Raw genomic sequence first — 20,326 nt, 5'->3', positions numbered from 1 at the left:
CGCCCCATTGTAAGCGAGAGGGCTTAATAAAGAACATCGCCCGACTTTTTTTTCAGTGTCATGTCGAAGTTGTGTGAGTTCTTGGCTGAAAAAGCCGGACGCTTTCAAGTCAGGCTCCATCCAGCTTTCCACAGTTTGGTTCTCTCAATTCATGGTGAGGCATCCGACATAGTGCCAAGAGAGGGGTCTGCCTATGTGGAGGAGAGATAAGCGTACCGTCTCTTGGGAAGCGAGGCCTGACATGCGCACGTTCCTCTTGTTAGAGGTCACGGATGTTAGACCCTAGCAAAGATCTCTGGCTGCTACTGCAGGCGTACTATAGTGCAGTGTTGACATATTGAGCTATGTTCTCAGTGTGCCTGGTTCGCTTCAGAGAGATAGCAAATGGAGCGGCCCGCGGGCCAGGTGGATCTTGGCTACGAGATGATGGTGATCGATTCCTCGATCTGTCATTCTTCCCGCAGGCGAGATACACATGCACGGGATTATGACACGCTCCGCTGTGAGTGGATCCTCAGACTACTTATGGTACAAACATACCTTAGAATGGTAAGAGTGCATAGAAAGGAAGGGCTGACGACAAGAAGTGCTCACTCAGCATGATGGCATCAAAGGGGCCCCCCGAGGAAAAGCCAGAGTGTGTAAGAACATGGTATACTCTAGTATGGTTACATGTTGTCTGTTGCAGACCCCGCAACGGCACTCGCACCCAGATGGCACATAGCTGCATCTTGGGTAGTATCAAGAACAAGCACGAGGCCTAAAAGAAAAAGAATGAGCGCCGTCGAAACCGTTGAGCGTCCAGCCGTGCCAGCTTAACGCTTTGTCTGGTCCAACTGGGGGCTGCGGACCCCACACCAAGAATTCCCATGGCGAACTTTTCAGGGGGGATCGGATTTCGTTGCTGCTACTCTGCACCTCCTCTGGTCCCTGATACGCCACGGATCTGCAGCTACACCCCCAAGGTGCTAACGTAAGTGTGGTTGCATCGCCTGCGGGTGTGGAGCGGGATTGGCACGTGGAATCTGCCCCAGTGATGAGGGAACCGTAGGACGACCGCTCTTATTATTGTGGGTGTCCCTTTTTGTGTTGGCCCCCCCCCCCCTTCTTTGTCTCTGAGGAATGGCATGGCAATGCCTCTCGCATTTTATCCCAGATGCCAGGCTACCATGAGCCGATACCAGAGCGAGTAAAAAAGTGAGAAACAAGAAAAAAGAGAAAGGAAAAGACAGAGAAAGAGACGAAGATTTTATCCCTATATTCCTAGTCCGGCGACCGACGACCTTCACCTGCCGAACCTCACTCGAGAGATCGAGGGATCTTTCTCATGTCTCTCTTCCAATCAATAGGGTCGTACGACAACCTCGACGAGCCCACCCCCTTCTTCAACACGAAGTCTGCCGTCTATGGCTTCATGATTACTTTATTGGTGAGCGATGAGAATGAGGAGGCTCCTGGGTGTGAGACCGCTTGACCCCGAACACACATACGCTGACCTTGTTATCATTATATCGAAAGACTCTCTCGACAATTTCTGCCACGCTACGATTATATGTGCGATTTTTTGTTACGAGATGTCCAGGATGGGACGACTATTTCATAATATTGATTGTGGTATGTAACAATCCTAATGGACGACAAATTTTCTGAGGGATATCGACCTGCTCACAAAGATGGTCTTCATTTTATCCAGTTGTTAACATGGGTCACCAACGTGGGCTCGATATTTTGTACGTTGTGAACCTCCCTCGAGGCGATGATGATGCTCTTCACTTTGGGGTCCAGTTGCTGACTATTATCATCACTTGTTACCCACATGTAAAGTGGTCAACGCGGGTCTGGGCCAGCACTTCATCCTGTTAGGTATCGACGGCATGATAGAGTTCGTCAAGATGTTTTGGTGGTGTAATGCCTGCTACAACATGTCCATGGCGGCCATCAAGATCTCGCTCCTCTTCCAGTACCTGCGGCTCCTGAACGAGCACCCGGCAGCGGACAGCAGGCAGCCCATGATCATGAGGACAGCAGTCATTGTGCTGATCGCCATCACCGCCATCTGGGGCATCGTCTATTCGATCCTGGCGTGGGTGCCGTGCGTGCCCATCTATGCGGACTGGGACTTTACCGTCTCGGCCACGCGCTACGGGTACGGCTCGGATGACAAGCGGACCTTCGTCACGACGTTTATGGTCCATGGCGCCTGCAACATGGCTATTGATATCGCCATCTTTGCTCTGCCGCTGTTCTCTCGGTCCATGTGGGCTGCCGCGGGAAGGCAGAGGCAGTCTCGCATCGCCATGATCTTTTTGTATGGCCTGGGTGTTGTGTAAGTTGGCCTCATTTTCTCTGTTTCTCTTTTTCCATCAGAGGCGATTGTATACAAATTCTCTCCGATTCCCTTTTTTTTTTTTCTTATTTCTTTTAGCTGACAACATGCGCTCATTATGTCCAGATCCGTCCTGTGCTCCATTTTCCGCTTTGTCTCTATAGTCGACCACAAGGCGGCCACCTACCCAACGTTTGACCCGACCTGGTACGGCCCTACGGCGATTGTGCTCTCCATCCTCGAGGTCGACCTCGCGACCATCATGGCCTCCCTCCCAGTCTTCTGGCCTTACCTGCGCCGCAACATCGACCGCATCATGATCACGCACGAGATCGAGGTCAAGGTCACAGAGCAGCACTTCACCCAGATCGACGACCGGGGGCTTGAGGGGGGTCGGAACACCCGCTCACACGAGGGCGTGCGGTCGGAGAGCGCGGCGGGGGCGGCGGCGTATACGCCCTGGATGGACGGCGATGGCCACAGGAGCAACAGCAGCGCGGGGCTGAAGATGGGCGAGGTGGTGATGATGCGCACCCTGGGCCGGTCGGGCACGGATGAGGGTAGTGAGAGCAGCCCGACGGGGGACGACATGCCTTTTGACGGGTCGAGGAATGCGGCGCCACAGCGGAGCCCGCAGAGGGCGGCTTTCTTGACGAGGGATAGCAAGGAGATTCTGTTGCATTGATTGAAGAGCGTTCCAATGGTGCAGCAGAACTTGTCGTGTGTTTGTGTTTTCTTTTGATTTGGGAGGTTGTTCTTGATTCATCGATATACATACATATACCCATCTTGTCCTGAAGGGAAAACGGTCCTGGTGGTCGATTTCCACCACCATACACGATGCATATGCACCAATATAATGATTATTCTTCCTTACTTGCATCATCTCTTGAGATCTAGCGGGGGACTGACTCTGAGAAGATTGTTATATGAGAAATTACTGGGTTCTAAGCCAGTCTGCAAGACGCAGATACGTCAATCATTTGATTACTGGAAGGGTTTTGAGGAGGCAATTTGTCTATGGCTTCCAAGTGTGCTTTCTGCATGATAGACACTCAGAAGCGACACGTTACGCGCCTTGTATAACTTTCCATTTTCAGGGAACACCATCAACCAAAAGCTCTCTCTAGTAATGTATTACCTGAGACAACACGGACTACAGATGAGACGCTGACAAGTGCTTTTCTCTTGATCTATATATACAAGCTCGATGTATTCTGGGCTGGCTATACTATAGCAGGATCGTAACTGAAGCGCACTGCTCTGACAAATGATGCTATCCCCACGCCTTACCTTAGTCAATATGGTCTTCCACGTTGTGGAGCAGCATCACCAGCCACCAACGGCTGGTGTCAACTTTTGGCCACTCAAGGTTGTTGATTGGCTTTAGGCAGGACAAGCCATGTCATTTCACTGCTGTGGCAAGATGAAAATGAGTTCGATTTCTTGATAATAGTCACAGTCCGTTCCTCGAGTAGCATTTTTAACCCTGATGTTACACATATCACCGCATGATCACTCAAGACCAGAGCTTGCTAAATAACTTATTGTCATGACAGCTTATAGGAATAGTCTGCACACCTCTCCAGGAGCCCTTTCAATATTTAATTTTGATATCATGCTTCACCATCCTTTTTTTTTTTGGGGGGGGGGGGGGGCGGTCTCCAACCCTAACCCCAACTTCATATAATCAAACAAGTCATTTGGTTTATCTAGGAAGGACAGTCTTCAGATTCCAGCATTCAAGTATCAACTTTACATTCACCTACCAAAACAGGCGACTCTCGACAGTGTAATGGACATGATCAACAAAATTCTCACCACGGCGCCTTTTCCCCCCTAACATTGATGTCGACGGCCTCCATGCGGCCAACAGGTCCTTGGGCCCGTCTCGCCGCTGCCGCCGCCGGCGTTACGCCATCATGCCACTCGCGTCTCGCCAGAACAGCAGCATTCGCAACATCGCCAACAACCCCAACAACAACGATATCATCCTCATTCTCCTCAGCCACAACACGAAACAGGACTAGCATGATGAGACAGAACCGCCTCCCAGCAGCCTACTACCGCGGCGGAACTTCCCGCGCCGTCATCTTCAGAGCCCAGGACCTCCCCCCAGACAAGGAAAAATGGCCCGCCATCTTCCACGGCGTGTTGGGCAGCCCTGACGCTGAAAACGGCCGCCAGCTTGACGGCATGGGCGGTGGAATCTCGAGCCTGTCTAAGATCTGTGTGGTCGGCCCGTCCACGGTCGGCGAGAGGGCCGACGTCGACTATACCTTTGCCGCCGTGGGCGTACGAGACAGCGGTGTTGACTATAGCTCCAACTGCGGCAACATGAGCGCCGCCATTGGGCCGTTTGCCGTAGACAGCGGCATGGTCACGCCGCAGAGGGCCAGAGATCATGGCAACCATGACGACAACGACCACGACGGCAGTCAGGATGTGGTGGTCAACATCCACAACACGAACACGGGCAAGATCATCCGCTCGACATTTCCCCTTGTCGACGACGGCGGCGAGGCTGCGGCGTCTGGGGACTTTGCGATCGACGGGGTGGCTGGGACTGCGGCACCGGTCCGGCTGGACTTTCTGGACCCTGCTGGGTCGAGGACAGGACGTCTGCTGCCGACTGGTCGTGCGGCGGACACTGTGGAGGGTAGCCAGGCGACGTGTATCGATGTCGGGAACCCGTGCGTGTTTGTCAAGGCCGAAGAGGTCGTTGGACAGAAGATGCCTGAGGAGGGCGACGACGACAAGAAGAGCTTCATGCCACAGGACATGGAGAAAGACTTGGACCTGATGAATCTCCTGGACACAATCAGGCGGGCGGCCGGGGTCAGGATGGGCCTGGCGGGTCAGCCAGCCGATGTGCCCGAGAGCGTTCCCAAAATCGCCATGGTGTGGGTGCCTCAATTTCGACGACGAGATGATGGCGAGATGAGCCCCGAGGAGAAGGAGAAGAAGAGGGGGAAATCAGCAGGGGATATTTGCGTGCGAGCCTTGTCTGTGGGACAGCCACACAGAGCCGTGCCTGTCACTGTAGCGTTGTCGCTTGCTGCGGCTGCAGATATCCCTGGGTCAGTTGTTCAGCAGTGTCTTGATCAAGTGCAGGAGCCGAGAGGGAGTGAGGATAGGAGGAGGAGGAGGGTGGGTGGTCTGGAGGTGTCCCACCCTACTGGTCTGCTCAAGGTTGATGCCAAGTATGATGCTGGGGGGAAATTGGAGAGTGCAGCCGTATACAGAACGGCCAGGAGGTTGATGGAGGGCACGATATTCTGGAAATAGCTACCAGTAAGTCTCCTCCATTGGCAGTCCTTGGTGGCCTAAAATTTTGCAGTTCATGCAGACAAGAGCGTCCCATTGCTTGGTACTACCGAGGAGTAGCATGGTGAAAAGGCCATACTTGTGCTCTCTCTACAACCTCTCTCTCTCTCTCTCTGTGTGTGTGTTTGTTCACAGTCAAAAGGAAGAGGCCCACACCGCTGTGTGGAGGACGATCCTTCAGTTGGATGTAGACTAATTAATCTTGAGCTGCAGTATAATCAAAGGCATGCTTCTGGATCCTCTCACCTCATCCACTTCGTCATCTGCAAACCGCTGTTCTTGCTTTCTACATCGTCATCGTGGAAATCACCAATCACCGACGTACCGAACGCCCAATATCCGACATGTAGGATGGTTGGTAGGCATCGGTCTGCCTGTTCGGACTGGTCCTTACATTATTGAATCCGACACAAAGGCCCACAACAAAGTATTCCGATCATCTCACAAAAACTCCACATACTTCTCTAAAACTCTCACACCGACCAGTTGAACCTCCAAGGCCGAAGAAGAAAAAAGGAGCCGAAGGGGGACGACGTTATTTGGCGGCACATGCTTGGATGAGAGCCTCGCCGGCTCGGGTCCGGGCTATTTACCGATACCTTTTGGGGCCTTTTTGCCCAAGAATTTATCGGCAACACGGCAAGATTATTCCCACTCTTTTTTCTTCCTTCTTCTCCACGCTCTTTGTCCTTATTCGTGCAGCATCGTGTAAGAAATCATATACAGGAAGAGTGACTTGACTGGCTTTTATTGCATGTTGTTGATGCAAAGGATGGATTTGGTCCACCATGTCAGCCTTCGGGTACACACGGACAGTCGCCCCGGTCCCATTCTTCCCATCTGCATCTGTCTGCCCTCACCCCCCTGGGTCAAGGTACGTCCGTCCTATTTGACCCCCCCCCCCCTTTCAAACGGAACTGTCTGTCCAATTTTTGAATTATTCCAATTTTCTTTGACAAGTCTTGGCTACGTGGCGAGTGGGCCAGTTCGATCTCAAAAAAAAAAAAAAAAAAGATCGCCGAATCGATATGTGTGAACGGTCTCAAAGCCTGTAGGTCAGATTTCATCCGAAGAAGAAAGACAAGTTCACGGTGTCAGTAGCGAGACGAGTCGGAGACCCCTTGCGCGACAAAGCCGCGTGGACTAGGACTTTTATAACTTGAGTTGAAGCATTCAATATTATTACAATACACTGAGGGAAGGAAGGGGGGAGGGGGAGGTATGGTAGGTTGTTAGCAGAGAAAAAAGAAAGAAAAAACAACAGTCTGCGATCGAGTACTGTCAAGAGCGGCTGCAAGGAACCTTGAATGTCACCAGGATAAATTGGTCTGTCTGCCAGTAACATTTCCTCACCGATACCTCTGTCAAGAAATACCTTACAAACCCAAAAGATAAGACACAAAGAGGTGAGATCGTCATCCAGACTGAAACCTGCAACCCAAAGCCCAGCGGCTATCCCATCTCTCGAGTCGGCATGGACCAGCGACGATCCGTCGTCCACTCTGAACTTTTTTTTTCCCTTTTTCTTCTTTCGAAACGAGCATGTGCCGCGCCCCCTAAACATACAAACCAACCAACCAAAAAAAAAACCAAAAAAAAAACCCATGTGCGTCTCCTCCAGGTTTTTTTTTTTTTTTTTTTTTTGGTCTCCGCTGCCCTGGCACACGCTCGTTTCAGCGTCAGAACGGGCACGTCGCAGCTCAAAGCCCGTGTGAGCGGGAAGGCTTGGTCATGGTTGTGGGGCCCTACTTCTTTCATCCTGTTACCTATTCTTTTCTTTTTTTTCTTTCTTTCTTTCCCTGGGGCCCACCCCTCCCCACAAGTAAGCAAATGTGCTTATGACCTCTTAGCATCTGGGGTTCCCGAAAGCTTGTCAGAGAGAGAGAGAGAGAGAGGTCCAGTATAATACAAGGTGCCCCCCCCCCCCCCACAAAACCCCGTTTTGGAGGCCCCCCAATCAAGTTTAGTGTGGATCTCGACGTCCTCCCTCCACCGCTTCCGGGTTGTCACTGTTTCACACAATTCCTTGTCCAGACGGCATGCGCAACGATGGGGGGTTTGTGTATGTAGTTTTTCCCTCTTCCCCCCCCCCCCCCTTCTAACCTTGCGGCTGCGTTATTTCGAGGCCGCCCCGAGCAAAAGCAAAAGAGAAGGAACAGAAACCCCACATCTTGTTGGTTCAGACCGGGTGAACCGTTTACCAGTCATTCCCCCAGTTTACATGGGGGTGGGCGGAGGAGGAAGGATCGGCACTCGGTCGTTGCGTACGTGTGTTGTTCTCGCCATCTCCTCTCCCAAGGTAGTACATGGCAAGTCTGTTTTGTGATGTGTACCATAGGTAGATGTACTATCTACGTATCAAGATGAACGGCGGACCAGGTTTTGATTCAACCTGAAAGTGTTTTTCTTCGTCTGGTTCATTAATGCTCCCATCCGTGCTCCTCACTTCCTCCTCTACTTCTTTGCTTGCTTGGCATTCATCCTCCTTTTGGTGATGCTGTCTTTGGTGTTTGATATACCTCTTTTTCATAAAGCGTAGACTGCATTGTTCCATTATTCCACATCTCCTTTTTTTTCTTCTTCTTCTTCTCCAGTTTGTTTTAGACGAGGAGTCTAGAGGGCCCCTCCACTTTGGTATTATTCCGATTGTGTTCTTCTCCTTCCTTTCCTCATATGGCTGCATAGAAAAGGACGCCGGATCATTCGAGGAGGCTCCATATCGGGAAACTTGCTCAGAGCGAGTTTTAGCATTCCCCCCCCCCCCCCACCTTCTTTTGCCCCATGGTGCGACCAGCGCCACAGCATCATCACATCACCACCTCCCTCACCCACGGCCACCGCGCCATCATATCGACCGACCATGGCCCCACCATCACTCAACCTCCAAAACGCCTCCTTCAGGAACCTAACTGCCTTCTCCTCGGCCGCTTCCCCCTCGAGAAACTCCTTCACATTGTCCTGCCGTTCGCCCAAAACCCCCTCCTCCTCCTCCTCCGCCTTTGGAGGACCTAAACAACTGTCTCCCTCTGCGCACCGTCAACACTACACCACAAGACATGGCTCGACGTACCTGGAACCACCAACACCAAGGTCAGCCCTGGCCGGCGGTGGTGCCACGAGACCATCCCCCTCGTCACGGCTGAGCGAAAAGCATGACTACGCTGCCTTTGTCATAGACGACGACGACAACGACAACGACTCCTCCTCCTCCTCCTCCTCCTCCTCCTCCAGCACAGAAGTCGAGTCTCCTACAGACTCGACCTGGTTTCTCCCCCACTCCCCCGGCCTTCCACCTCTCTCTACCTCCATCTTTCGTCATGGCGGCCGTGTCGACGACGGCAAGCTGGGCGTCCTGTCGGCCATCAACATCATAGTCGGCAAGACAATGGGCGTAGGCGCCTACTCGATCCCGAGCGCCATCTTCTCGGGCGTGGGCTCTGTGGGCATGACCCTCCTCCTCTGGGTCGTGGGGGCGCTCATCTCCTTCTGCGGCCTCGCCGTGTACCTGGACCTGGGCACGGCCATGCCCCGCTCCGGAGGCGAGAAGGTCTACCTGGAGCGCATCTTCCGCAGACCGTACATGCTGGCCACGTGCATGTTCATGTCGTACGTCGTGCTGCTGGGCTTCTCGACGCCCAACGCCATCGTGCTGGGCGAGCACGCGCTGTACGTGACGGGCGCCAAGGAGAACGCCTGGAACGTTCGCGCTATTGCCGTGGCCGCCGTGACCATGCTGTGTTACCTCCAGGCCCGCCACCCGCGCGTGGGTCTGGCCCTCATCAACACCCTCGGCGCGGCCAAGATGCTCATCCTCGCGGTCGTGGTGGTGTCAGGCGTCGCAGGTGGCCTCATGGGCGTGGGCTCCGAGCGTGAGACCGCCGTGCTCGAGGCCCGTCGCGTCGACCTGGCCATGGCAGGTGATGTGCCCACGTCCACCGCCCAGCGCAACTTCCACGCCGTCTGGGAGGGCTCGTCTGTCCAGCCCTACGACTACGCCACTGCCCTGCTCAAGGTGCTGTATTGTTTTCGGGGCTACAGCACTGCCAACCAGGTGCTGTCCGACGTGCGCGACCCCGTTCGTACCCTGCGTGTTGCTGCCCCGATCGCCTTGGGCCTCGTCAGTGCTGCTTACCTTGCCACGACCACCGCTTTCTTTCTGGTCGTCGACAAGGATGAGTTTCGTTCTGCCGGTGAGGTGGTCGCTGCTGTGTTCTTCCGCAAAGTCTTTGGAGATGGAGCTGGGGCGCGCATCCTTCCGCTGTTTGTCGTCGTCACTGCTGCGGGCAACATTGCCGCCACCAGCTTTGCCCAGGCTCGCGTCAATGAGGAGCTGGCGCGTGAGGGCGTGCTGCCGTCCTTCTGGGCAACTACAACTACAACCACCACCAACTCCTCCTCGTCCTCTAACACCAGCTTGATGACGACAAGCCAGCAGCAGCAGCAGCAGCAGCAGCAGCAGCAGCAGCAACGACGGTCCTCGAGCCCAAGCAAGACCCGCCGTCCTCGCTCCACAGCCCCTGTCCGCGGTCTTCTCCTACACTGGGTTGTCTCCACAGCAGCCATTGTCCTTCCCCCGCCAGGTCGGATCTTCAACTTCCTCGTCGACATAGGCGGATACCCCGTGTCTGTCATCAGCGTCGCCGTATCGCTAGGCCTCCTGTACCTACATACCACCCCCTCCGAGCGCTGGTCATCACCCTGCCGGGCGCCACGCTTTGCCGTCGTCCTGTTTGCGGCCACCAACTGTTTGTTGCTGGTGCTGCCATGGGTTCCCCCTCGAGGGGGCGTCGCAACCGATGTGGGCAATGAGTTCCCTAGCTGGGCGTATCCGGCTACGAGCCTTGGTGTTTTGGGGCTCGGGGCTGTGTACTGGCTCTGGTGGAGGCTTAGGGAGGAGGAAGGCGAAGGTGGAGATGGCGCTGAGAAGGTGATGATGTTGAGGACGAAGGCAGCGGCAGGGCGGCAGCCTCCTCCTTGCTGTGGCGTCGAGACTGATGAGGACGAGGATAACGACGACGGCGATGACGACGATGAGGAGGACAGGAGGCATGAGCCAGACAACAATACTGTCCATCGCCCAGAGATAACCATCACTGCCACGTGTGGGTGTAGGGCCTGCCCGACCGTGCGAAGGCGAGCTGTGTGCGGTTGTCCAGACTGTCCCACGAGGCGACACCCAGTGAGGTGAGCTGGAAAAAGCAAAAAAGAACAAGGGGGAAAGATACCTCTAGAAGAGGTAGGGCTATGCTGCGCATAATCTCTAATATTTATGACGCATTTGCTCGCATTATGTACTGTTTTTTTTTATTCAGCATCATCTCCCCATGTGAGGAGAGGAGGAGAAACAAAGAAAGAGAGAAAGAGAGTTTAGATACCCAATATTTGTATAGAAATTTGAAAGACATGGCATGCCGATTTCCTTGATGATGTCTTATGTGTAAACATGTGTGTTTGTCTGGGTTTGTATGTGTTTTCACTTTTTCCCCCTTCAATCTCGGATTCACGATCAAGACCAGAGTAAGATGGGTGTTGAGAATGATACTGTGTGCACGGTGGCTGCTGGGGCTCTCCCCGCTCACTCGAGAGATTCCACATCACCCCATACTCGCAGATGCAGAAAGATCATGTGAGATGCTCAGAAAAAGAGGGGGAAAGGGGGAGCCTTTCGGAATTCTTGAACCGTGACATGCCATTCCGCTCATCATAAAATGACAAAAGAAAAAAAAAGAAAACGATGGACGAAAAGAAAAGAAGAGAGAAAGAACATATCTACCGATTCTAAACCTTCTTTCCTCCTTTTGTCGTCTTCCTGTTTCTTCCTTCGCAAGTCATCGTCATCATCGACACCATCATCATAATCATCATGATGTAATCTCCTTCCTCCCACTCCAGAACCAGCCTCGTCCCCTCCTCAGCATCCTCCCTTCCTCCCTCTCCTCGAGCGGCAACGCTGCTGCGCCGCCGAGCACCGTCCGCCGGTGCCAGCTCCCCGCAAACATACCTCTCGGGTCTGCCATGTCTCGCACAGCCCTCCAGGCGTCCAGGTCGGCGCCGTACCAACCCTCGACGTCAGCTGTGGTCACGGTAGCAAAGTTCTTGGCCCAGTGCGGCCGGCCGTCCAGGTCGCGCATCAGCCACTCGAAGGCCTGATAGTACCGGTCCAGGCACGGCGGCTCAAGGTCGTAGGGCCGGTACAGGGTGGCGTTGAGATACAAGGTGGGCCCGTCGCGGCAGGTCGGGTCGAGAAAGGGCCTCTGCTCCAGGCCGGTGCCGTCCGTGTTGGCCAGGAAGCGTGAGGTGTCGGTGACGCGGACCTCGAGGGGCGCGTGCACGTACAAGCCCTCGCTGGAGAAGGGGATACCGTGCTCGCAGTAGTCGCGATCGCCCGGCTGCAGGTGGTTCAGCCAGCACGACAGCCGGCGCAGGGCCTCGGGGCCCTTATGCAGGGGAATGGCCCACTCGTTAACGTACTGGCTGTAGAGGCAGTTCATGAGCAGGGCCTTGCGCTGGGGCTGGACGGCCGAGGTGGTGGTGCCGTCGGCGAAGCCATACTGCATGCCGAAGACGAAGCGCTCGACGGCGGGCAGGATGGAGGGGACGTACTGCGCCAGCCACAGCAGGTTGTGGTAGACGTAGTAGCCGAGGACGCCGTCGTACCACGAGGCAGGCTGATCGTAGTGGGCCTCGTCCGTGATGTTGGCGGCCCAGACGACGGAGCGGCGCGTGTGCGGGAACCACCAGACGCGGACAAAATGGCCGCGGTCCCAGAGAGTGGTGTCCCAGTCGCGCAGGATAACTGCGTCCGAGTCGATCGTCTGGTGCCACCGCAGCGAATAGGCAGGGACCGTCTGAAACTTGATCTCAACGATGATGCCGAGGGCGCCAAGCGAGAGCAGGGCGGCGCGGAAGAGGTCATTGTCGCGGTCGCGCGAGCAGGTACGCAGGCGACCGTCGGCGGTGACGATGGCAAGCTCGACGATGGACTGGGAGATGAGGGCATGGTGCAGGGAAGAGCCGTGGGTGCCGGTGGAGATGACGCCGGCGGCGGACTGCTCGTTGATGGAGCCCAGGTTGGGCATGGCGAGGCCCATGCGGTCCAGCTCCTCGCCGAGCTGCCAGAGGCGGATGCCGGCCTGGAAGTGAACGACGCCCGTCTTCTCGTCGTGACCGAGGATGGCGCGAAGATCGTCGAGGTTGACGAGCCACGACGAGGTGCAGGTGATGTCGGAGGGGGAGTGGCCGGCGCCGGTGGTGGTGATGCGGCGTCGGCAGACGCGGGCAAGGTTGACGGCCTTCTGGACCTCGGCCACGGAGCGAGGGCGAATGTAGAGCTCGGGGGCACAGGTGAAGGTGCGCGCCCAGGTGCTGTGGGCGTGGCGCATCGTGGCCCGGAACGGGATGTCGTCAGACGAGGACTTCTGGATGGCGTCGAGGACGCGCTGGTCCAGGCCTGCGAGGTGCAGGTCCGTGGTGGAAGCCATGGTCTGCGTCTCTGTGTGTGTAATTTGAGCGAGACAAGAGAGGGAGGGAAGAGACAAAGTCCCCCCAGGTGTTGTTCAAGACCTTGCTTGTCTTGTCCGTCTCTGATCACACACTTACACACACTCTTTCTCTCGTCGAGAAAAGGAAGCCCGACCCTCTTCAACAGAGACGAGAAGCACAGATGGTGCTGGAAACCCTTTTGTACTATGGTCTTCCTGGATGCATCGCCCAAGGGAAAACTACCGCATGAACTAAAGATAAAATATCTCCACCCAGATGCACCCTGTCTCGGGACGAGGGGGGGAGGGATAAGTTTGTTTCGAAGCGTCCCAGGTCCACTTGTTTTTGTCGCGAGTCAGATTCACATGCGCTCTGCTCTGTGTGGCAGGCCGTATCAGAACAGAGGAGAGGGAGGTCCAGACCGCCTGATTTGTGTATCCAGAAGACGGGTCTCTCGTTCGATTCTTGTTTTGGGAGAGTGGTGCGTTGTGTATCTCCGCCAAGGTCTTGTGAAGAACCCTTGTTTGACGAGATGCAAAAAGAAGAAGCAAACAATGGGAAGAGCTGTTGCTCTTGCTGTATTGGCTATTCAGTACGTGCAGACATTGAAAAGTGTCTCATTTGTACGTGATGGCATGTCCACTTGGGCGAGAGAAGAGAAGGAAGCCGAAAGCTCCGAGGAACTTGTCGTCTATCTGGTGAGCAAAATATGTCTTGGGCAGGAAGGACAGAGACACCCGTCTTCAAACGGTAGTTGCCGTTGGCGCAAGAGTCATCGATGATTGCTTGACCTCCATTGTATGCCTCAATAGGCTAGAGCGATCTCACCATTATCTTGGTACCTGCGCTGCTGCGGCGCATGGTCGGAAGGTGGGCAGGCCCCGTTGAAGCTCCTTGATTGGCTTCAGAGGGCCACCGACGCTAACGGTCCAGGGTCTCGTTCTGAAGAAAGCCCCTAAAACGACCCCTCTTTCCCCCTCAGTTAGAGAAGAACCCCGCCAAGATAAGTACTGTAAGGAAGGAATGGAGAAGACAAATAGGTAGAGTCATCAAAACCAAGTGAAAACGTCAAACAATGTAAACGTCAGCTTCTTGTGGCCCATGAACAAGAAGATAGCCTCCGGTAAATCTTTATAATTATTTTAAAAGACAAAATTTTTATATTACACTGTTGCGACGACAGTATTGGTCCGATACTACTCTAAGCTTTAATTAAGCACACATGCAAGTATCCTCTTTCTGGCATGAATTGAGTATGTCCGATGTATGCGCAGAAATTTGTAATTCATTGTGAATATCTACTCCCAACCTAGTATTGCATCAGGGTAGGCTCGACCTCCCCTTTAAATGCTTTCTTCATGTACCCTTCCAGAGTCTGATAGTTGAAATCGGGATAGAGTTCCTTGCCGTCAAGGTATCCTAAATACTTTGCATATTCGGGAGTGTTATCTGCCCGAATGGACCAGGAAAGGAAGTATTGGTACATCCCTAACGCGAAGAAGTTCTTGATGGATTGCTCTTTGGCGAATTTCTTTTCAGCCTCGTCGACATTCTTCAGCGCCTCAGCTTCGGAAATCTATTATCAACCGGCCAACATTTAGTACTCGTATTTACCAAATACGATCAAAACTAAAAAAGAATTGGTAACATGGGATTAACATACGTAGACACGTTCCAGCTTTTCTCCGCTTACACGCTCGAGACCGTCATAAATCTCATTTCTTGTCACCACCTGGTTGTACACCAACACCTTCTTGTTCAGAGTACGCGGGTCTGCGATGATGAGCGCCACGTAACGGCCAATGTCGTTGAGGTCAGTGACAGCAGTCGGTACCTTGCCATCCAGGCCAAGCGGCCAGGTCGGCTTCATTGCTGGTGGCACACAGTAGTCGAGCCGGCCTGACGGCACAGGGAGCAGGCTGGCTTGATACCACGTGCCCACGTCCAGGAACGTGTAGCCAAGGTGCAGCTTGAGAATGTGGTTGTTCACTCTCTCTTTCTGCTCACACAAACACATGTATTTAAGTACAATTAGCAAAGGAAAGACCATGCTAAACACGCGTCCATACAAACTAGGAACACATACACACATACCTCTTCGCGGGCTTTCATAATACCGGCCGGCGGCACGACAGGCCCGAATCCAGAAGGAAAAAACCTCTCGACACCAGCACGTTTCGAGGCATTGGCAAGCAAGATTTCCTGGTCTTCAAAGACAGGCGTGATGCAAGAGATGACCACCTGGATGCCCCGGAGAGCAGCAACCAAAGTCTCTTCTGGGTCGGTCAGGGAGATGGAGACGATCTTGGCTCCGCGCCTGCCAAGCTCGATGTTCTCAGGTTTGTTAACTGAGGCTGGCCGAGTGAAACAATATACTTCCTACCGTTCAGTGTATTAGTAAGTTAAGTAAGCAAGTTCAGGCCTTCGCCCATTGGGAAAACATGAGCCTAGCTTACAAACTTGTTGGTGGGTGAGTTCAACAGCCCTTCCATAATGGACTTGCCGGTATGACCAGTGGCACCAACGACGACTACCTTGATGACGGACATTCTGATTGGATCTGTGGTTCTTTGGGCAAAGTACGTGACGGGAGCTCTGGTGCTGGAGCATGAAGAGAATCACGAGAGCATAGGAAACGGCATAAGACTTCTTTGAAGGATCTCTACCAGACTCGTATAGACCTATATACCACAAAGATTGCGATACGTCATTCTTTGAGCAGACTTTGAACCCCGAGGCCATTTCGTTTTGTCAATTTTAGTAATGGACAACTCAGCATGGACATTTATAACCTGCTTCAGTCCGCAAAGGTGGTGTTGAGGGGAAACCGGAGGATTCTTTGCGAGCCCCATCGAACATAGGATGCGACCCGGTTTCGATCGACATGCACGAGGCTCGGAATTTGAGGCCGGCTATAACCCCGTGTCAACCCAGGGTTTGTGCTGGCTTCGGCGATTGATTTCGCCCGTGTAAGCAGTTCAAGCAAGTTCTTGTGCCACTTCATTTGTCAGCGTGCGTGCTGGTGTCTACGAGGCTCAAGCAGCCATCAGAATGGCCTGCCTGGCTGGTGAACCAGTAGTGATGTATCAAGGGCTAGAACCCTAACCCTGTTCTGTAACACAGAGTGCAGGTGTCAGACACTGATTTCTGACCCCTCCTTAGGTGGCGGACCTTGTTGCTCATAAGCTGTCCTAAACACTCACAATACTTATATTTCAATACAAGAAGCTGTATTCTATTTGCTGCTCAGTTTATACTTTATCATCAATTAAGATAATGACTATTTCCCCCAATTTAGCTTGATCCAATTTTAGAAAGGATTGTAAACAATTCAGGACGTTATCTTATCTCCTTCTTGATCAACACCAGCCACCACCTTCCGCCACTTTCCTCCTCCCTCTCGTCCACCCTTTGCAACCTCCCACGACCCAAAACGCCCACAACTTCCTTCACGTAAGAAAAAGGCCCCCCACTTCACGATGACCAGCCAATCCTTCACAACAAGCAACCCTCCAGTCCCTCGCAACCAGCCCGCCACCATCACCTCCGAAGCCCGGCCGACCCCGACCCACGGCCCAGGCGGCTCCTTCACCATCATCTCGTCCTGCTCCATCGCCGCCCCTCCCGACGTCGTCGCCTCCGTGCTCCTCGACCACGCCGCCTGGCCCGAGTGGAACGCCTGGGTCCCCAGCTGCACCGTCGACTCGTCGCCTGCCCCGTCCCCAGCCGAGGAAGCTTCCTTTCCGCGTGGCGGTGGCGGCGATGATGCAGACAGGTACATCAGGTGCGGCGCGAGGATCACCCTCGACGTCCACCTAGACCTAGACAGGCCGTCGAGGAACACCAGGCAGTCGATGGAGGTCACGGCCGTGGAGCCATACGACGGCGGCGGCGGCGGTGAGGGGTGGAGGATCGCGTGGAAGGGTGTGACGATGCCGGGCTTCTTGCTGCGTACGGAGCGCGTACAGGAGATGGTGAGCGACGGGAAGGGCGGCACCGAGTATACCTGCTGGGAGACCATGTACGGACCCCTGGCGGGCGTGGTGAGGTGGACGACGGGGGGCTTGCTGGAGAAGGGCTTCCAGAGGTGGGGGGAGGACCTTAAGAGGAGGGCTGAGGAGGTCGCTGCTGCGGCGTCTGGGTAATGTTGTGTGAGAGGGAGGAGAAGGAAGAAGAAGAAGAAGAAGAAAAGAAAATGCAGCAGGTTGTGGCGGCATTATGTCAGCTGGCTTATGTGATGCTACAAGACGGGACTTGTCCATTCAGGAGGTGGTGTATTCTTCCAGCGATGCTGTATGTTGTTGTACAAAGTTATCATGAGCCACAACTCGACGAATGGTGTGTGTCTATACATCGGGATGTATCCATATACGCATAAGGACTATCTGCTTCTAGAAAATCAGGCGTGCGTCAAATCCACGATGGGCGTGCCGTCAAAGTACACCGTCAAAGGCGCCTCCACCCCCAGACCCTTCACAAGGGCCTTGAGCTCCTGATGCGCCTCACATTCATTGTCGTAGAACCGCATATCCTCCATCGTTCTGAACTTGGTGTGTGCCACGAGCGTGTACCCCTTGTTGCGAGGGTCCTCCCGGTTCGAACGGCCTGCGCAGAGGTACGCGATGTATGGCTTGCCGTGCTACTCGTTTTGTTTTATTCACTTGTCAGCGACGCATAGGTGTCTGTCGAAATATGGCTGAGGAGTAAATAGAGAAGTAAGCCAAAAAAAAAAAAAAAAAAAAGCACTTTACCCTCTTCTGTTCCTTGGCCAGCTTGTCGTAGGCGGCGAGGAGCTGGGCCTGGTTGTCGGCGCCCTGGACCTTGAACATTGTGACGCGGTGGATGAGCCTGGATGACATCTTGTCTGTTCGTATATAATCGTGATCTGTTTTGTATCTGACGATGAGACCGGTTCAAGCTGTCTCCCCTTTGGGCTTGCTGGAAGCGGTTGAGTGAGGAATGTTTTGTTCCGCGATCTAGTCAGTAAAACACACATATACACTTGATGTGGAGACTAACCCGGCGATGTCGGCTTGATCATTGCCCGAAAGTTCACTCCCGGAGGTTCACTCAAATATGACGTCCGTCACTACATCCCGCCAAAGAGAACAAGGGAAAGTGAGAAAAGTGAGAGGAAGAAAGGAGGGGAAGAAAATGACTACTTCTTACCCACTTCACCTACACTTTGTCATCTTTACAAAAACAATATTTACAGATTATAATCCAAGAAAATATAAGCCAGTCCAGCACTCTGAACTTGATGGCATATCAACTTGGGTGGGTAATTCCTTATTCAGCATGAGAACAACAATGGATTCTTGGGGCTGAGTCCGCTACTCCTCTACTACGACAACTTTACAGAGTAGGATATATATATATGAATAATCCAATCAATCATCATGGATAGAAGTATATCTCAGAAACATCTCGCTCCAAGTGTGAGTGTGTGTGTGCGTGAATCTTATTTATACCCGTACACAAGCTATCGACACATCCACATTTACATCGACAACGTTGCCCCATCCCACCGGTCCTCAGATCTCCACCGAACACCATTATGTAACTCCTCACGAAGATCCAAACAACAGCAGCGCCCTGTAGTGGCCCGCCGGCACATCGGTTTCCTCGCCACCCCACACGAAGCGCCAGAAGTTGAGCGCGTCCGTTGAGGTCTCAGGCAGGCCAGGGACATCATAGTACTACAGGCGACGTCATATATCAGCACAAAAGGCCCTCGTTCGGTTGTCTCTGGAGGAGCAGGGCAGACTTACGAAATCTGTGTCTCCGTTGCCAAGGAAATTGTAGGCCATACCCTCCTGTAGTATCGATCCGTGTCAGTCATAAAATAGGTCTCCTGAAGACGAAGAAGATGGGGACGGCGCCGTAAACTCACAACAGTGTAGAACGTGACATCCGAGCCAATCACCCCCGTATGCTCCCAGCATGTCAGCGCATAGTCGTAGGCCCCGTAGTAATCATCCGTGTTGGCCGGCGAGGAGCTGTTGTAAAATGAGCAGATGCCATTGCTCGTCTCGACATAATAGGTGTCGGTGACGGTACTGGTCGCGGCGAATGTGTTAGCTTCCACTGTTGTGGTCTCTCTCTCTCTCTCTCTCTCTCTCTCTCTTCTTCTTCTTCTTCCTCTTCTGTCCTTAGTTTACACCTTGTCACTTACTATGTCGCGCAGTCATCCAGCGTGAACTGTCCCGCTGCGTTGAGACAGCCCACAATGTCTGCAGGCGTCGACGTGCTAAAGTCAGTCGTCGCACTCACGTTGCCGCCGCTGCCGATCACAACCTGCAGCGTGCCTGAGCCGGTGAGATCGCCGCTCGTGCTGGCACGGGGGACCTTGACGGTATTAGGCTTTGCTGCCGAGGCGGCGAAAGGGGTGGTCAGGAGGCTCAAGGCGAAGACGAGTGAGGACACCATAGTGACTTGCTGTTGTGTGTGACAGCTTGGTTGATGATCTCGGTTATTGTGGTGGTATTGATGAGAAGGCTGTTGGTCATGAGTTGTGACTTGATGATGTCGTTACACAAGTCGGCGCCCCCGAGCATTTTTATATTCCTCATGCTCGCCCGACGAGAGCCTCGTCAGGCGACAACGACCTCGGACTTATATTTGACGCATACCCAGTTCTGGCATCTGTGAAGCTGCCAACGGTCCGAGGCAGCCATGAGAAACTCTGATTGAGGCTCACATTACGACACTCGGGGATGGCCGGCGGCATGGATATGATCCCTCCTTGTGCTAAGGATCGTGTCCAGATTGTTCCATTTCACCAGCTCTGTCACTTATCGCATTCATCGTCCTCCCTGGGCTGATTGTGAACCCATGCTGATTGGGCTAAGGCACAGCGGAACCGTCTATTCTTTAGGCGACGTGCCGAATTTGACGAAGCAGCTTCATTTTGGAAACCACAATTCCAGGCAACGGCCTATTGCGGCCCTTCTCGCTGACCTTCATATGACCGCAGGACCGGGGGTGCGGTGCTATTATGGTTAGAATCTGAAGTTGAGAGTATATGCGATCCATGATATAGTCCAGTCCAAAAGACCAATGTGATATTACCCTCTCCTCGAAGGATCTATCCACCTTCCCTCCCCACATCCCGCGCGTCGATGGGAACATTGAAGGACGATATCTGCATTCCTGAAGTTGGTTCGCACCTCTCAGTCAGCCAGAACCTGG

The 20,326-nt window shown here is 53.6% G+C and overlaps 8 protein-coding genes across 8 annotated transcripts; 4 read left to right on the top strand and 4 right to left on the bottom strand.

Annotated features, from left to right (window-relative positions):
- Positions 1-1,327: 1,327 nt before the first annotated feature.
- M406DRAFT_331336 (uncharacterized protein) lies at positions 1,328-3,011 on the top strand (the record flags this gene model as incomplete). The annotated part of the gene is made up of 4 exons (XM_040920619.1): positions 1,328-1,429; positions 1,694-1,730; positions 1,825-2,326; positions 2,453-3,011. The coding sequence occupies 4 exons, from the start codon at positions 1,328-1,330 to the stop codon at positions 3,009-3,011; spliced, it is 1,200 nt and encodes a 399-aa protein (XP_040775983.1).
- A 1,346-nt stretch (positions 3,012-4,357) lies between these two features.
- On the top strand, positions 4,358-5,614 carry M406DRAFT_61969 (uncharacterized protein; the record flags this gene model as incomplete). Its single annotated transcript, XM_040924754.1, has 2 exons — positions 4,358-5,434; positions 5,492-5,614. 2 exons carry the CDS (start codon positions 4,358-4,360, stop codon positions 5,612-5,614), a joined length of 1,200 nt encoding a protein of 399 aa, XP_040775982.1.
- A 3,370-nt stretch (positions 5,615-8,984) lies between these two features.
- On the top strand, positions 8,985-10,535 carry M406DRAFT_14181 (uncharacterized protein; the record flags this gene model as incomplete). The annotated part of the gene is made up of 3 exons (XM_040915389.1): positions 8,985-9,488; positions 9,543-10,006; positions 10,136-10,535. Coding segments are annotated over 3 exons (1,368 nt in total), but the record flags the coding sequence as incomplete, so codon positions are not given.
- A 979-nt stretch (positions 10,536-11,514) lies between these two features.
- On the bottom strand, positions 11,515-13,134 carry M406DRAFT_260037 (L-gulonolactone/D-arabinono-1,4-lactone oxidase; the record flags this gene model as incomplete). Its single annotated transcript, XM_040917335.1, has 1 exon — positions 11,515-13,134. The coding sequence occupies one exon, from the start codon at positions 13,132-13,134 to the stop codon at positions 11,515-11,517; it is 1,620 nt and encodes a 539-aa protein (XP_040775980.1).
- Positions 13,135-14,444: 1,310 nt separating this feature from the next.
- M406DRAFT_258999 (isoflavone reductase family protein) lies at positions 14,445-15,684 on the bottom strand (the record flags this gene model as incomplete). Its single annotated transcript, XM_040917268.1, has 4 exons — positions 14,445-14,711; positions 14,799-15,134; positions 15,230-15,514; positions 15,592-15,684. The coding sequence occupies 4 exons, from the start codon at positions 15,682-15,684 to the stop codon at positions 14,445-14,447; spliced, it is 981 nt and encodes a 326-aa protein (XP_040775979.1).
- A 685-nt stretch (positions 15,685-16,369) lies between these two features.
- On the top strand, positions 16,370-17,280 carry M406DRAFT_292286 (uncharacterized protein; the record flags this gene model as incomplete). Its single annotated transcript, XM_040919025.1, has 1 exon — positions 16,370-17,280. Exon 1 carries the CDS (start codon positions 16,615-16,617, stop codon positions 17,278-17,280), a length of 666 nt encoding a protein of 221 aa, XP_040775978.1. The 5' UTR covers positions 16,370-16,614.
- Positions 17,281-17,534: 254 nt separating this feature from the next.
- Positions 17,535-17,994, bottom strand: M406DRAFT_331330 (uncharacterized protein; the record flags this gene model as incomplete). The annotated part of the gene is made up of 2 exons (XM_040920618.1): positions 17,535-17,774; positions 17,887-17,994. The coding sequence occupies 2 exons, from the start codon at positions 17,992-17,994 to the stop codon at positions 17,535-17,537; spliced, it is 348 nt and encodes a 115-aa protein (XP_040775977.1).
- Positions 17,995-18,702: 708 nt separating this feature from the next.
- Positions 18,703-19,564, bottom strand: M406DRAFT_331329 (uncharacterized protein; the record flags this gene model as incomplete). Its single annotated transcript, XM_040920617.1, has 4 exons — positions 18,703-18,834; positions 18,907-18,951; positions 19,029-19,194; positions 19,311-19,564. 4 exons carry the CDS (start codon positions 19,562-19,564, stop codon positions 18,703-18,705), a joined length of 597 nt encoding a protein of 198 aa, XP_040775976.1.
- Between the last annotated feature and the right edge of the window lie 762 nt (positions 19,565-20,326).

This window comes from Cryphonectria parasitica (assembly GCF_011745365.1).
Source record: "Cryphonectria parasitica EP155 unplaced genomic scaffold M406scaffold_5, whole genome shotgun sequence".
Classification (NCBI taxonomy): Eukaryota; Fungi; Ascomycota; class Sordariomycetes; order Diaporthales; family Cryphonectriaceae; genus Cryphonectria; species Cryphonectria parasitica.
The sequence above is the reverse complement of the archived record's forward strand: the minus strand, read 5'-3'. Positions and strand labels throughout refer to the sequence as shown.